Source organism: Melopsittacus undulatus, chromosome 3, assembly GCF_012275295.1.
Source record: "Melopsittacus undulatus isolate bMelUnd1 chromosome 3, bMelUnd1.mat.Z, whole genome shotgun sequence".
In the NCBI taxonomy this organism is placed as follows: Eukaryota; Metazoa; Chordata; class Aves; order Psittaciformes; family Psittaculidae; genus Melopsittacus; species Melopsittacus undulatus.
Genome location: NC_047529.1, coordinates 90,824,668 through 90,839,292, shown reverse-complemented (window position 1 = coordinate 90,839,292; position 14,625 = coordinate 90,824,668). Strand labels below are relative to the sequence as shown.

The 14,625-nt window shown below is 36.9% G+C and overlaps 1 protein-coding gene across 1 annotated transcript in view; it reads left to right on the top strand.

The window, feature by feature from the left end:
* Positions 1–14,030, top strand: part of ARID4B (AT-rich interaction domain 4B) — an 89,681-nt gene extending 75,651 nt beyond the window's left edge. The window contains exons 18-24 of the mRNA XM_034060475.1: positions 1,218–1,302; positions 2,140–2,332; positions 4,735–5,946; positions 7,788–7,898; positions 9,781–9,996; positions 11,119–11,265; positions 12,245–14,030. Of these exons, the coding sequence (XP_033916366.1) occupies positions 1,218–1,302; positions 2,140–2,332; positions 4,735–5,946; positions 7,788–7,898; positions 9,781–9,996; positions 11,119–11,265; positions 12,245–12,375 (2,095 nt within the window). The 3' untranslated portion in view covers positions 12,376–14,030. The remainder of the gene's footprint in view (positions 1–1,217; positions 1,303–2,139; positions 2,333–4,734; positions 5,947–7,787; positions 7,899–9,780; positions 9,997–11,118; positions 11,266–12,244) is intronic.
* The last annotated feature ends 595 nt before the right edge of the window (positions 14,031–14,625 follow it).

Below are 14,625 nucleotides of genomic sequence, written 5' to 3'. Positions count from 1 at the left end.
TGCAAATATAATTTGCAGTAGTTGCAAAGAAGCTGAATTGGGATTCTATCAGGAATCATATATATCAAAATGATGGTCAAGGAAGCTCAGCTGGAAAGCCAGCATGGTCATGAGTGTGATGTGCTTGGCTCCATCTTGTACTAGTCCTCTGGGTGTGTGGGGTTTGGGTGTTCTGGTTGTTTTTGTTTTGGGGGTCTTTGGGGGGGTGGGGTAGGGGTATTTTTGTTTGACTTTTTTTGCTGTTGTTTTATATACGTGTGTGTGCGTGTGTTGGGGTTTTTGTTTGTCCTTTGTTTTTGTGTTGGTCTTGTGGTTTTAAGTTTGTTTCTTCCCCTTTGTTTCCATGTTTACCTAGGAGGATCAGAATTTGTGTGGCTGTACATTAAGGCAAAAGTTAATACCTACTGATTTTTAACTGACCTATTTCTTCGCCAGTTCTTGAATTCACAGTTGAAGTAGGACATCAGGTTATGCTTGGGAGGGGGGGGAAATTGACTTAATTCTGGAGGTTTTTCACAAATACACAATGAAACTGGCAAGTATAGTGCCATAGTTACAATATATTCTTATTAAGCATATACTTCTCTGGTCTTGGATTTGTGTTTAACATGTTGAGTTTTAGATAATAAGACACCTGCTAATATCTTGGTGCTGTTTAGTATGTTTATGTCTAGTATAATTCCTGATAGAAAATGGAATCCTTTAACTGAAAACAAACTGAAAAGTGTTAGTGTTAAGTTAGTGACTCGTGTTAGTCACTCCAAATACCACTTCACAGACACTTGGGCTTTTAAAAGAGTTTATTTTTGTTAAATGGTCCCATTTCATGTAGTTGTAATAATCTATTGTTAAGGCTTTTACACGATGTATATATAAAGTATGCCTGTTGGAGATCCATATAGAATTAGCATTCTGCTAATTCGTTTTACCTGTTCACATGTATTTCCTGCTGATCAGTGCCAACTAGAAGAATACCAGCTTTTACTCTTACCCATCAGTGTAAAAAACCCCCAAACTTCATTCTGCATGTCCCAGCATATGTGAAGAATTGAACCTTAGCTGAAACTACACATAGTGAAAAGTACACAGATGACTTTATTCAAATTCCAATTCAGTTTTTAGATGGCTAATAATTTTCCTTCTTCCATTAATTTCTCTTATGGTGACATGATTATCTACTTAAAACCATAAACATACTCATTTTTGTTTGTTTTTAGGTATGATGAATGGATAAAGGCAGACAAGATAGTGAGACCAGCTGATAAAAATGTACCAAAAATTAAACATCGAAAGAAAATAAAGGTAGTTTCTCTCCCTTTTTCTCCCTTGTTCCTCCAACTTTGGTTTAATATATTCTTAAGTGTCCTCCCTTGCCCCTCTTTTGATTTGCCTGCAAATGCTAGATGGTAAAAGAGACTCCCTAACCTAAAAACTGAAAGGTTCTTCAGCAAGGGTTTGGATTTTTTCACTTCAGGGTGGGAAGTGGAAGCTTCTCTTTCCTTCTTGCTGTATTTTTAAATGAAATTTATGTATGCTTTTGTAGAAAACAAATGAGAAGGATCCATTTTATCATCAGTGGTAGGAGCCAGCTGTGGGGGGTGAAATTTGGAAGCTCCCTCTGCTGATTCTGGAGGGCATACCTATGAATAGTGTGTGCGTGTGTGTGTGTGTATGTATGTGTCTCTTATAATTTTATCTCATAGCATTTCTTTCAAAATTAGTTCTTTTAAAACTGATATTTAGGTACAGGTTGTGAAATACTCCTTGGGCAATGGGGTGCAAGGAAGCTTTTCCTTTTGCCACAGATGTCAGCACCTGAGTAAACTCAGGTTCTAGAACTCCCTACTCAGGCGGTTGTTACAGCCCCACCCTGCAACTGCTGAGCCTGGCATTCTGTGGTGCCACTGGTCCTAGAGCAGTGGCTGTGTTTACTTTCCCATTTGTTCTAGTGTTGGCAAAGTTCCTGCTTCCGTATAAATGTCTTGGCATGGGCCGCAGAAAGGTATATGTGATCTTCTAAAGAGGAAAGCTTTCCTTTGCAGGGTTGAATTTTTAAGATAACTGTAAGCATTGCTTAGTTGCAATTTATGTTAAGATGTATGCTCAGATGAGAAGTTTTTAATCTTTTCTTCTACATAGAATAAAACTGACAAAGAGAAGGAAGAGAAGTATTCTCCTAAAAATTGTAAATTGCGACGTCTGCAAAAACCGCCCTTTCACACCAGCACATCACCAGAAACTGGGTCCAAACTTGACAGCACCGAAGCCAAAAATACTGAACAAGCGCCAGTTAAATCAATCGAAATTACTTCTATCATTAATGGGCTACAAGGTATTGTACTTTTTCTAATTGTAATTCTGTAAAAGGCCTTTAAACAGTAGCAAATGACAATGTAGAACAACTGATGCAATGTACACTTGAGTATATCTAGCTAATTAGATCATCATCCTCATTAATAACCCTTGAACGAAAGCAATATTTGCAGTTTCTGAAAACAGGTATTATGGATTCAGTGTATGTTGACAGTCTTAGGAATTACATCCTTTGTTCTCTCATCCTTTTTTTTCCGCCCTTGTTTGATATGTAGCAAAACATTTGTGTTTCCTGTGCTATTTCTAGATTTTTATTTTTTTATTAACTTTTAGGACCCATGGTGGGTTTTTTTCCTGGAAAAAATAGAATTAGTAAAGCTAAGTTTCCTGTCAGCACACCTGTTGTTCCTAACGTTGTTTTCCCCTTTCTACATATTTACTGCAGCTTTATAACAACTGGTTGCTTCTCTTCATCTTTAGTTTAGTGCATGCCTCCAGAAAAAAAAAATCATACATATATATGATATAGATAGTGTGGGTAGCCACCAATTTTTGTGAAAGTTGTATGAATTTAATAATCTTTCAGATTTACTTGAACTTGGATGACATTGGCCACTGGTTTCCAAATCTGTAGGTAGAGTAACAGTTAATATGCTCTATTAAGCTTCATTTCCTTAGGAAATGAGAAACAAAAAAGCAATTAGTGGTGATGATAATGACACTATTATTAGTGCTATAATTAATCTGTAATTAACTTCTGATTACAAAAGCACAATTTGACATGCACCCTCTAATATTTTTAAAAGCTAAATGGTTTCCATCTTACGTAATTAATTCCCAGAAATGCTTTTAATTGTATGCAATTTTATCATTTTAAGTCCACATATATTCATACTGTTTTTCCTGTTTTTTACGGGTTTTTAAGTATGAAAGGCGCTCATATTTTACTGTTTCTTTCTCCTCCCATTTTAGAGCTGTTTGCTCAAAACTTCTTACAGTTGCTGTTGTTGTTTCATTTCATGTTCCGAAACAGGAATGATTAATGCTGTTGTACTCAACTTTCCTTTGAAGGGCACAGCAAAGTAAATAGGTTGAGAGGAAGACTTGATGGTCCTGATTTTTGGTTGATTTTAAAAGTGGTATTCTTTGCTCTTATTTCAAATAGCAAATTTTGATACCTTATATAAAAATACTCTAATGTAGTTTTGATCTTCTTAAGTTATGAGAAAGGCAAGTGTCAGAAATTCGTTTTAAGTAATGAAGTTCTCTGAACTTTAGGCCAAAATGGCTACCATAAACTTCTAATTAGAAAATAACAAACAATACTGAAAGGACTGTGTAAAATCGCTTTCGGAGTGAGTCTGAGAGTAGAATTTAAGATCCTGCCTATCTTAAATAAATGAAGAAAATCACCTGAAGCAGCATTTCTGAAGATACTTTGTATCTATACACATCTCTGTTAGTATGCACTTATCTAAGTTAATCCTATTTCAGTAAACCTTTTTTAAAAAGTTAATTCAACTTTGATCATTTCAGTGAATTTCATTGACAATACTGCTTTTCTTCTCTGTCCTGGTTTACATTATCATCTTTAAAGAGGTGGTAAGTTTCATTGAGGGATTGAGAATGAGAGATGGAGTGAAGAGTTAAACTAGCTGTGCCAACAAAAATGGATGAGTTACAAATCAAGAAGCTACTTATACAATTGAGCCAGTTCTTACCGTTCCTCCTTGTATCCATATATCTTCCCATTGAATGGGCTTGTTGTTGATTCCTTCTCCATTATATTTTTGTCTTTTTCTCTGTTTCTTTATTCCTGATCCTGAATTTTCTTACTGTTGTCCTACACTCTTATTGTTCATATATTTCTCCAAGTGCCTTTCATTATTGCTTTTCCTTCCTTTTTTAGGCTGGCCATCAGGTTGGTTTCTTAAGAGATTATCCAGTGTCTTTGTTGTTCTGTTCTTTTAGACTGTGGATTCTCCAGGGAAAATACTGTCTATGCTCCGGGCTTTAGAAAAAGGGCAGATAATGCTAGTATTTGTAACCTGTAAGAACTATTTAGAGTTTTTATGTTAAGCACATATTTCAGTTTCTGTTTTGGCTAATAATACAGAAGTTCCTATATTATGGATTGACACATTCTGTGCTTTCTGCACCTCTTCCAAAATTCCTGGAGATGTGCTGTATAATACAGAATTTTCCTAGTTCCCAATCTGGCCATTATACCTTCTAATAGAGCAGGAAATAAAATCTTGAAGTCTTCAGGAGGTACTGTTTAAAATACATACTACTGGAGATCTCTGTGGCATGTGTGCATATCTGTACAGTTTTCTTTGGTGGGGTTTTTTTAAGAATTGTGTGTAACCCGAATGAAGACAAACTTTTCTTGTTTGTTTTTTTGGATTTATTTTTAATTAGCTTCTGAAAGTTCTGATGATAGTGAGCAGGAAGATGACCAAAGTGCCCCGAATGTACGTGCTGATGGCAAAGAGGAATCTCAACATGAAGCTGTAAGCCAAGATAAAAATGACCTTTGTCTAAAAGAAGAACAGAGCGGTTCATCCCTCCCAGAAGAAACTAAAGCCCTGACAGATGTAGTAGTGCCCAAATCAGGATCCAAGTCTCCTGAAAGACTGCGAAAAGAGATGGAACAGTTATCTGAAGATACTGACTCTGATGGAGAAGATGAAGCCACAAAAAAGAGGAAGGATGTGAAAAAGGAGGCAGTGGATAAAACAGCAAAACCACAGGTAAAACGTGGTAAACGAAGATACTGCGTTGCAGAGGAGTCTTTAAAGACTGTGTCACCTAATAGGAAGGAAGAGAAGTCCAAAAACAAAGACTCCCTTGGCTTAGAAAATAGCAGTAACAGCTCCTCGGATGAAGATGAGGAAGACAAATCTAAACTGAAAATCACTCCAACTAAAAAGTACAATGGACTAGAAGAGAAAAGAAAGTCTTTACGAACAAGTACTTTCTACTCAGGATTTTCTGAAGTGGGAGAGAAAAGAATAAAGCTTTTAAATAACTCGGATGAAAGACTTCAGAACACCAGAGTGAAGGATCGAAAAGATGTCTGGTCAAGTATTCAGGGACAATGGCCGAAGAAAACACTGAAGGAACTGTTCTCAGACTCTGACACTGAAGCTGCTGCCTCCCCTCCACATGCTGCTCCCGAGGATGCTGCAGCAGAGGAACAGCTTCAGACTCTTGCAGAAGAAGACATTTCTTTGCCTGGCTCTGAGCATGAAAAATCTTTGCCAACTAATGTGGATGTTAAACCTGTTGAGGAAAAACCAGCAGAAGTGGGTGAAAAGAAAGTTGAATTTCCAAGCAGCGGCAGTAATTCAGTGCTAAATACTCCTCCTACAACTCCTGAATCACCTTCATCTGTAACTGTAACGGAGTCCAGTAGACATCAGTCCAGTGTCACTGTCTCTGAGATGCTGCCACCAAATCAAGAAGAGATACGAAGCATTAAAAGTGAAACAGATAGCACAATAGAGGTGGACAGTGTTGCAGGGGAGCTACAAGACCTCCAGTCTGAGGGAAATATTTCTCCAACAGGCTTTGATGCCAGCGTCAGTTCCAGTAGTAGTAATCAACCAGAACCAGAGCATACTGAAAAAGGTAAAGGAAAGAGTAAACAGAGCTGTCTTCAACCTAACCAGCTCTCATTTTAGCATTGCTGATGTATTTTCATTCTGTTATGGTCATACTGCTGGAAAGTTAGTTGTTGGAGAAAGTAGTAACCTGTTGTCTACTTTAAATATGTGGAAATGACATAATCATCTTGTGAAGAAAATATAATCTGCCAGGAAAGTTCTTGGCCTTTCACTAGGAATCATGATGGTTTCAATGAGGATAAGAATAAAGTATATATGAGACCTGGCAAGAAAAGCGCAGAGCAAACTGTAATATTGTATAAGGAATATTTATCGTAGTAAGATGGATACATTTTGACTACCTTGCTTACAAGCAGAATATTCTGTTTCTTACGTAAAGTGTTGTTACTCTGTAAGCTGTTTATTTGGGAGGAGAAAGCGCCAACTGTTGCATGCTTAGACAACCATTTCAGATTTGCATCCTATGAAATTAATGTTTTTAAAAAATACAAGTCAAGCTGATAACAAACATTGACCTTATTAGCTATGTTTCATTTTCAGATGTGATTCGCAGATTGAAGTTCCTATCCTGAGACCACTAAAGAATAGGGATAAAAAAACACTGCCAGCACATGTGCATGTGATGTCAGCGTACTCCTGCCCGCTTTTTAACTCTTTGCAAGGCTGGGTCTAAAAGCTTTGTTGTGAAAATCACTGGCTCTTTTACAGTTCATCAAAAGTATAGCTACTTTCAAAGTGTTAAAGTGCCTAAAAAATTATTAATACAAAGGAAAACAAATACATGTCTGAATATAATCCTGAGAGGACAGAACTGGTTTGTTCAGCTCAGCAGATTTCAGTTAATAATTAACTGATTTTCTCAAAATGCCCTTAAGGCGTGTTACCCTCATCATTCTGCTTGAATTGTTCTTTAGAAAGAATGTGACAAAATGTGTTTCCTTAAACACAGGAAAGAGTTTAGAAGAGGTGGATATGTAGCCCTCCATAATATGCCTGTATTACTTTGTTAATTATAAACGTGTAGGTTTAGAACTGGTTTGCTGCTTTATATAAAAGGAAATTATTGCCACAGGAAAAAAGCTTTACAGTATTGCAGAATACTACTTTTACATGCATTAGACTTTAACTTCCTCTCTGATTCTGTCAGCATGCTGCCTGCTTTAGAAAGTCTGTTTTTTTCATTTGAATGGTTTTGTTACAGGAGTAATTTTTAATCTCTAAGTCAGGTGGTTGTGGAACAACGTTTGAACAACTCCGAAAATTTGGTCTTTTAACAGGTGTACTAGAATTCTTTTCTCTCCCCTACTTTCTCCTCATGAAGTCACAGATACCAGTGCACTTTTTCCTTTGTTTTTCTGTTGCCTCATTTTTTTAACATTATCAGTGATTTTTTTAATGCTTTCAGTTAATGTGATTATTGATCACAAGTGATCTTTTCAGTGTTTTCTCACAGCTTCCAAGTGCCGCAGGCTTTTTTGAACTTTTTTCAGTACCAGTAGTTTTTGAGAAGTTTTTCAAATAAATCTATTCCTACTTAATTTGCAGTGTTAAAAAAGTAACCTGTGTAGTTCAAGACTACCTGGTGGTGCATAGAGGAAAGTTACTTGCCATCATCTTGCATGTGCGCTCTAACCAGCAAACTTAGACTGCCTTCCATCCTTCTTCACTTCCTCTTTTCAGTACAATTAGAAAGCTGAGCTGTATTAAGGATAGGCAGTAACAGTCACATTGTTGTCTACAAACTTAACCTCTGAAGTGGGTTTTTTTTTGAGACTTTGGGGTGGGGGAAACCCCACATAAGTGCAAGTATTTATCTAATAATTTTTTTTTTCATTTTTATTATAGTCTGTGCAGGCCAAAAAAGACTTAAAGATGCTCAGGGGGGAGGCAGCTCCTCAAAAAAGCAGAAAAGAAGCCACAAAACTTCTGTGAACAACAAAAAGAAGAGTAAAACTAGTAAGTACAGCAGCTGAGCATGAAATGAAATGTATCAAAGCACTGTGTCATTTGTTTGAATGATTGTAGGAGATGAAGTCTGGAAATAAAAAATGCATTAGGACAAAATGTTCTCATTGGGGAATTCTTAATACTGCTTAAAAGAAGAAACTACTCTTGCTTGAATGCCAAAGCATTACTAAATGTCTTGTGTTATTTCTGGGTCTGCTTCTGAGAGGTCCTTGGTGTTGTGTAATTTGGGAAGACAAAGAAGAGTGAGTATTTCACACTTCATAGAACTGAGATAAAGATCTCTGTGGCATGATATCTGCATGTTTTAGAGGAGAGACTGGGATCTGGATGAAATTATACTTTGTATTTTCTGCAAGATGAGTTTTTAGAGGTTAATGTCTTCTATTAGGAACTAGATGATCTTAAGGTCCTTTCCAATCCTAACTATTCTATTAGGAAATATGAGAATAATTACAGAAGATACAGCCTCTGTTTTCTTCCTGTATCAACTGTAACATCCTCAGTAAATAATGCAGCTTTTGCAGCTTTTTTGTAGTTGTAGAAGCTGATTTGAATAGAAACCACAGTACTGGGGAAGGGAATCTTAATAAAAGCAGAGGTGTATTAGAGACATATGCACACATGTCCAGGAGACAGCAAGATCAATTACTGCCTCATCTCACTGCTAATAAAAATTACCAGGAAAGAGTCAGCTAGACAGTGAAGCTGGGAGGATAGCTGTAAAAAACCAAACAAGCAGTGAAAGCAAGGATAAAAAGCACATGCTGTATCTTTTTTCTTCTCTCTTCCTCTCCCCTACCCCCCTTTTCTGTCTTTTAACAGCTTTTACAAAAAGTCTGTACTTTCTCATCTGGTACTTGCTTTCACCCAACCTGTTCATTGATCTCCTCTTCACATTCTCTCGTCCTTTTTAATTCCATTTCACTAATCTCTTCCTTCCATAATCTTTATTCCTTCCCTCACCCCAGGAATTAAAGTAACAAAACAGACTGAATTTGCAGAACAAATACGCCATTTTTAGCTTTGCTATTGTTCCCTTTGATTTTGTGAATTTATACCTTTTTCGCAACCCATGTCTTTGTCAGGTTGCAAGCATTTCAAAGCTAAACCAGAGGCTTTTATATATGAAATGCTGTATTAGAAATTAATATTAAAAAAATCCCCAACTAACCCCAGGAGATAAAACCAGTCTTCCTAACTCTTTTAGAAAACGTATAGCCCCGTAAGCAGAAATAGGGTGATAACTTTTGCATCTGTACTGACATGTTGGACTGCCTCTTTGCCTTATTTTCTAATGTAGGCAATTAATTTATGGATATGGTTCTGAAGCAAGAAGTGTGTTGCTTTCTTGAACCTTTCAGAGTAGAGTGCATCTTTCCTGTATGGACCTTGAGCAGTTGGATTCTATTTAGGAGCCTCCTTACAAGAAGTGTGTCCCTTCCCCACTCCTTTACATTCTCGCCCACGTGGTTTCAGCAATATACTTGTCAGTATTCAGCATGGATTGTGGAGCCAGAGTCTTGTACTTCTGTCTTCCCTCAAGTGCTGTAGGATTTTTGGTTCCCATAGATCCACATAGTAGCTACACACCTAACTGGACAGTGTTTCCAGTGCAAGGTTTCCTTTTCACAGCATGCCAGAGTTAGAGGGCCCTCATATACCTGTTTTACGGTCCTGTATTTGGGCACTAGTGATACAAACAGCTGTGTGCCAAGCTTCTGTATCAGGGTGGATTATAATATTTTAGAGTTAAGGATTTTGGTCGAATAAAATCCCATTATGTGAAAATTAACACAAAGTTAGCTTCTGATAAACTTTGGTTTGAGCAGGAAGGTTGCTTTGTTTGCAACAGTATTTCTTGTTTCTACAGCAAACAGCAGTGACAGTGAAGAGCTGTCTGCTGGTGAAAGTGTGTCCAAGTCTCAGTCAGCAAAATCAGTTTCTACTGTCATGAAATCTCACCAAACCAAATCACTCACAAGAACACAATCTCCAGGAAAATGCGGGAAAAATGGAGAGAAGGAGTCTGATCTCAAAGAACAGAATAATCGTTTGCCCAAAGTTTACAAGTGGAGCTTTCAAATGTGTAAGTATTTTCTTCAAAACCCTCCTAGTATAGTCTTGTGGTATAGTATAAGGTGGCTTTTAGAATTGTTGTATTCTGTGTAATTTGGCTGGGTTTTTTTCCCCCTAACACAGGGGGAAATTATATAAAATTATTCTATCTCCGTTTGCTTAATTTTATGATAAATTCTGGTTTAATTTTTTTTTTTTGCCATTGCAGTGAAGCAAACTGCCTCTATTGCAGTCTTTGGTACTGATTTTAGATACAGCTCCTGCACAGACTGGCTATTCTTGCCATTCTCTGCAGACTTGTCACTCTTGGCATGAATGTTCTCAGCTATGCACCCTTCTTGCATTGATATTTTGTTGCTGGGTTACTTCTCATTTTCTAGTTATTGTTCAGACACTTACATTATTGGTTTGTAACTTCTTCCTCTCCATTTTGACTTCTGTGCCTCACAGTAGTTTAAATGATTCTTAAATGTCTTTGAATGGAGTGTCCAGTATGGCTTACCTGTGGCTGAAAGGAACTGAACCAAGATAGTTACTCCTGCCTGTGCTTTCCAAGCTGTGTGCCATGCTGTGGATTGCTCCCAGCTGGAAACAGCTCCTTTGCTGGCTGTGTTCATTAGCACTGAATGCCAGTGAGAAGGCCCTCTATACCTTGCGGCCTCTTTGGCATGGACTCAATTAGAAACATGCCACAGCTATTCAGATTCCTGCTGTAACCTGCTTGTTTTGTAACAACCAATATAAGATGGGCAGGACTGACCATCTTGGTGTATTAGGCCAAGCTGAGCTCTAGCAAGTACTTGAAACAACAGGCTCAAAGCTATTTTTAGGCCCTCTGTTTTCACCAGTTTTCTTGTTTTCCCCTTCCTATGGGGAGGGGAATGCATGCATTTTCTTCTTTTCTACTCCCTTAAAAGAAAAAAAACTGTGTTCCTGTGATGATTTAATTTAAAAATATTAAAAAATGAACCAAATTTATGATCATAAATAGTAGTTGCTGTTGCAGTGGTTTTTGGCTTTGTTGTCTACTACCTCAAAGCACATCACACATCACTAAGACTCAGGTACTGGAATTCATGAGCTTTTGGAAATGCTGCAATGTGATAGTTAACAGAGACTGTTTAACTTGCAGCTGACTTGGAAAATATGACTAGCGCTGAGCGCATAACAGTTCTCCAAGAAAAACTGCAGGAAATCAGGAAACATTACTTGTCCTTGAAATCTGAGGTGGCTTCCATTGACCGGAGAAGAAAGCGCTTAAAGAAAAAAGAGCGTGAAAGTAAGTGCTGGGAGCTAAATTCTACCTTTAGGAGGCTAATTTGAATATCATGTTATTTAGGTGTTAATGAGACTTGGGTAATATTTAGGGAGATGTGTGCCATTAGGAGTATGGGGGTTTTTGTTTGTTTGTTTGAAAATGCTGCATATGGTTAATTTACGATATTTAGAAGGTACAGTTCAGACATCCAATGACAATGCAGTGGGAAAAACATTAAAAAGGCATCCAATCTGCTTAACTCTGTTTAGGTGGGACTACTTTACACAGGGAAAAAAAATATACAGAAAAATAAGCTTCCCTAAGCAGTGAATGAAGGATCGAACATTATTAATAACATCCAACTTTTCTGCAAGTTACGCAAGAATTTCCTACAGTATTGCTGGTGTGTCTGTTAAGTGTTTTCCTGTGATTAACAAGTGATTAACATTATGAGTTTAAGGAAGACCATCAATTAAATATTTCCATGAAGCTGCTTCACATGTTGCTGTAGGGAATGTTCTAGTATGCTTGCTTTAAGCAGCATTAAGAGGATCGTACAGAAGAAAAACTGGAATGCTGTGTTGTAAGATTATTTTTTTATGGCTACAACCATTTTTTGCAGTGGCGGGAGCAGGGTTCTTGTGCAGATTCAGTGCTGGGACAAGGCTTCACCTGTGCTGGCTTCAACAGGAAAGAAAGCGAACAGTTGACTATGCTTCTGGGTCAGGAATGAGCTCTGGTGTGCTCCGACTGGACCCTTGATCTGGGTGGCCAGGGAACGGGGGCTGCAGTGGGCAATAACATGCTGCTTTGCATGCAGCTGAAACTGTGTGTTGGAGTATTTGCCACAGAAATGTGGGAATAGAGGCTTTTTTCTGTTTAATGACTAGGCATTAGTTGCTAAAACTTGTATATACCAGTGCTTGTTGCTGAATGGAAAAACAGTTGCATCGCTTAATTTGTAAATTTTTGTAACCTGTGTTTTCCTCTTCCTGTGCAGGTGCTGCTACTACATCATCTTCCTCCTCATCACCTTCCTCTAGTTCCATTACAGCTGCAGTTATGTTAACTTTAGCAGAACCATCTATGTCAAGTTCATCACAGAATGGAATGTCAGTTGAGTGCAGGTGACAGCAGGACTTGCCAAAGCACTTTGCACTTAATGGCTGCTGAGGGCCACTCTTTTCTTTGTTTTCTTTTTTCTTTTTTTTTCTTTTTTTTTTATACTGCACAATGGCACAAAATTCAGACAAGCACTATTTTGTATTTAAAGTTGTTTCTCGACAAGCTAACTTTGCACTTAAGTGCACTTTTATGAAGAAAAAGTACAACAAACTGCTTTTCCTCAAGCAATAATTGTTTCCAACTTGTCTGGGAATTGTAAGTCTAGTGACTCGAAGGCCTTCCACTGTGGCAATTGGAGGCTGTTCACTGCCTGTAAAGACAGTACAATAAGCATATAGTTGTTGGGTTGATCTAAGTAAATGTGGTAGGCTTACTGTATTCCCTGGTATTTTGTTAAAGCTGGAACATTTGATATTTTTCCATTTATTTATGACAAATATTGAACCTATTTTCATTTGTACAAGCTAATTGTTTTTTAACTGCTAAGTCACTTTACGGTGGCTTAAATTGTATACGTCAAGCACATGTATTCAATTCAAAACCTGCAGTTAGTAGGATGTTTGACATCAATCCTGATAACCAAATATGAGGATTCCTTTAAAAAAAAAAAACAAAAAACCTAATGTTTACAGGTTTGAATTAGGCTTAAATAGGTTACTCTGGGTTTTAAGAACCCACTAATTGGAATGAAACTACTGTACTTTGCCATTTTTCTATAAAACAGTATTTTTTTTTTAATTTTGATAAAATACATTATGAAAAAGAAAGAAAATGGCTAACAAACTGTATTAAATCTTAATGTATAAAGATTGTATTTAGCCAGTTTAAAGTGTATATTTATTCATAATGGATTATAACAGTTATATTTTTGTGTTTTCTTGTAAATGTTTCTTTTCCCTTAAAGCAACAGATATTTCATTTGTAATGCTTATTTTATTACGAGCTTCAAGGAGAGGACTTCAAGACAGAGTAAGGTGTGAGGTTATAATTTGTGGTTGCTGATATGAACACTGCCACAAAGGGGTAGTTGTTTTTTAAATAAATAGCTAGCTGAGTGGTAGACATTTAATTTTCTAAATGCCTTGTACAAATTCCAAAACCAACTTCAAACTGTTTTCACTTGTATTGATTTTATGTTGTATGGATCCCAAGCTCTCTCCTGTTAATTATATACCTTTGTAAGACATTTGTATATTGCGGAAGTGTTCATTCAAGCTATTTAATACCTGGCACTGTTAATACACAGTACTTTATTGTACAGATTGTTTTACTGTTTTAATTGTAGTTCTGTGTACTTCTTTTGCCTGGGGAAATAGGGGCTGGCATGTTTTTCTTTGTTTTCTGGCAATACAACATGTAAGAATTCAAAGCATTTTGTTTGTAGATGCTAGAGTGTCAGAATCCTTTACATTTGACTTTTCTAAGAAAAGCATTTTCAGTCTTCGTAGTGTGTGCTTAAGGTTAACTGATTTTATTGAAAATGGTTTCAAAGTATTCAGAATTGTACAGGACTGTAAAAATTTGTTGACAAACATTGAAGGAAAAGCTTATAGAAAAAAGCTATAAAATATATATTAGGTTCTGCAGAAAATGGAGAATTATGTAATATATTGTACAAATGTAAGCAAAGGCCTCTGAAATAAAATGCCATAGTTTGTGAATCCCTGATTTTGTTTCTAACAGTTTAATTAAGCAACTGTAGTGTGTTCATTGTAGTGACATCAAGTTGCAGAATCAGTTTAGCAAATGATCTTTGGTATGTTAGGCATATAAATACAAGTTAGAGCATGTACACTGGCCTCATTCTCCTCTTAGCAATTAATTCAAATTCATCTTTTCCAGCAGAAAGGGACAGTGTGGCCCATTGACACGCCTAAGGCAGCGCCAGTTGAAAAAAAGATGTTTTGATTCATGTTCATTCAGGTAGTTTGAAAAGTGAGCTCCTGAAGATATTTGCTGCCTTCTGATACTGACTGCCTCAAGTTCAGATTCAGTGAAAGTAAAACTGGAATAAAATTTGTAGTGTTATTCACTTGCATTTTATATAATGTGTGATTGTAGTTCAGTTGACCAAAATGGTGTTACGTCTGCAAAAAGATTGCTGATGAGACTGGTAAATAACAAATGATGATAAGTTTTGGAAACATTGGCTGTAATAATAATTACCAGTGATCTGAGACTGACGGGAGTAATTTTAATAATTTCGGTAGGGCTTCTCAGGATATTTACATTTTTAAATTTAGCAGAATCAGAGTT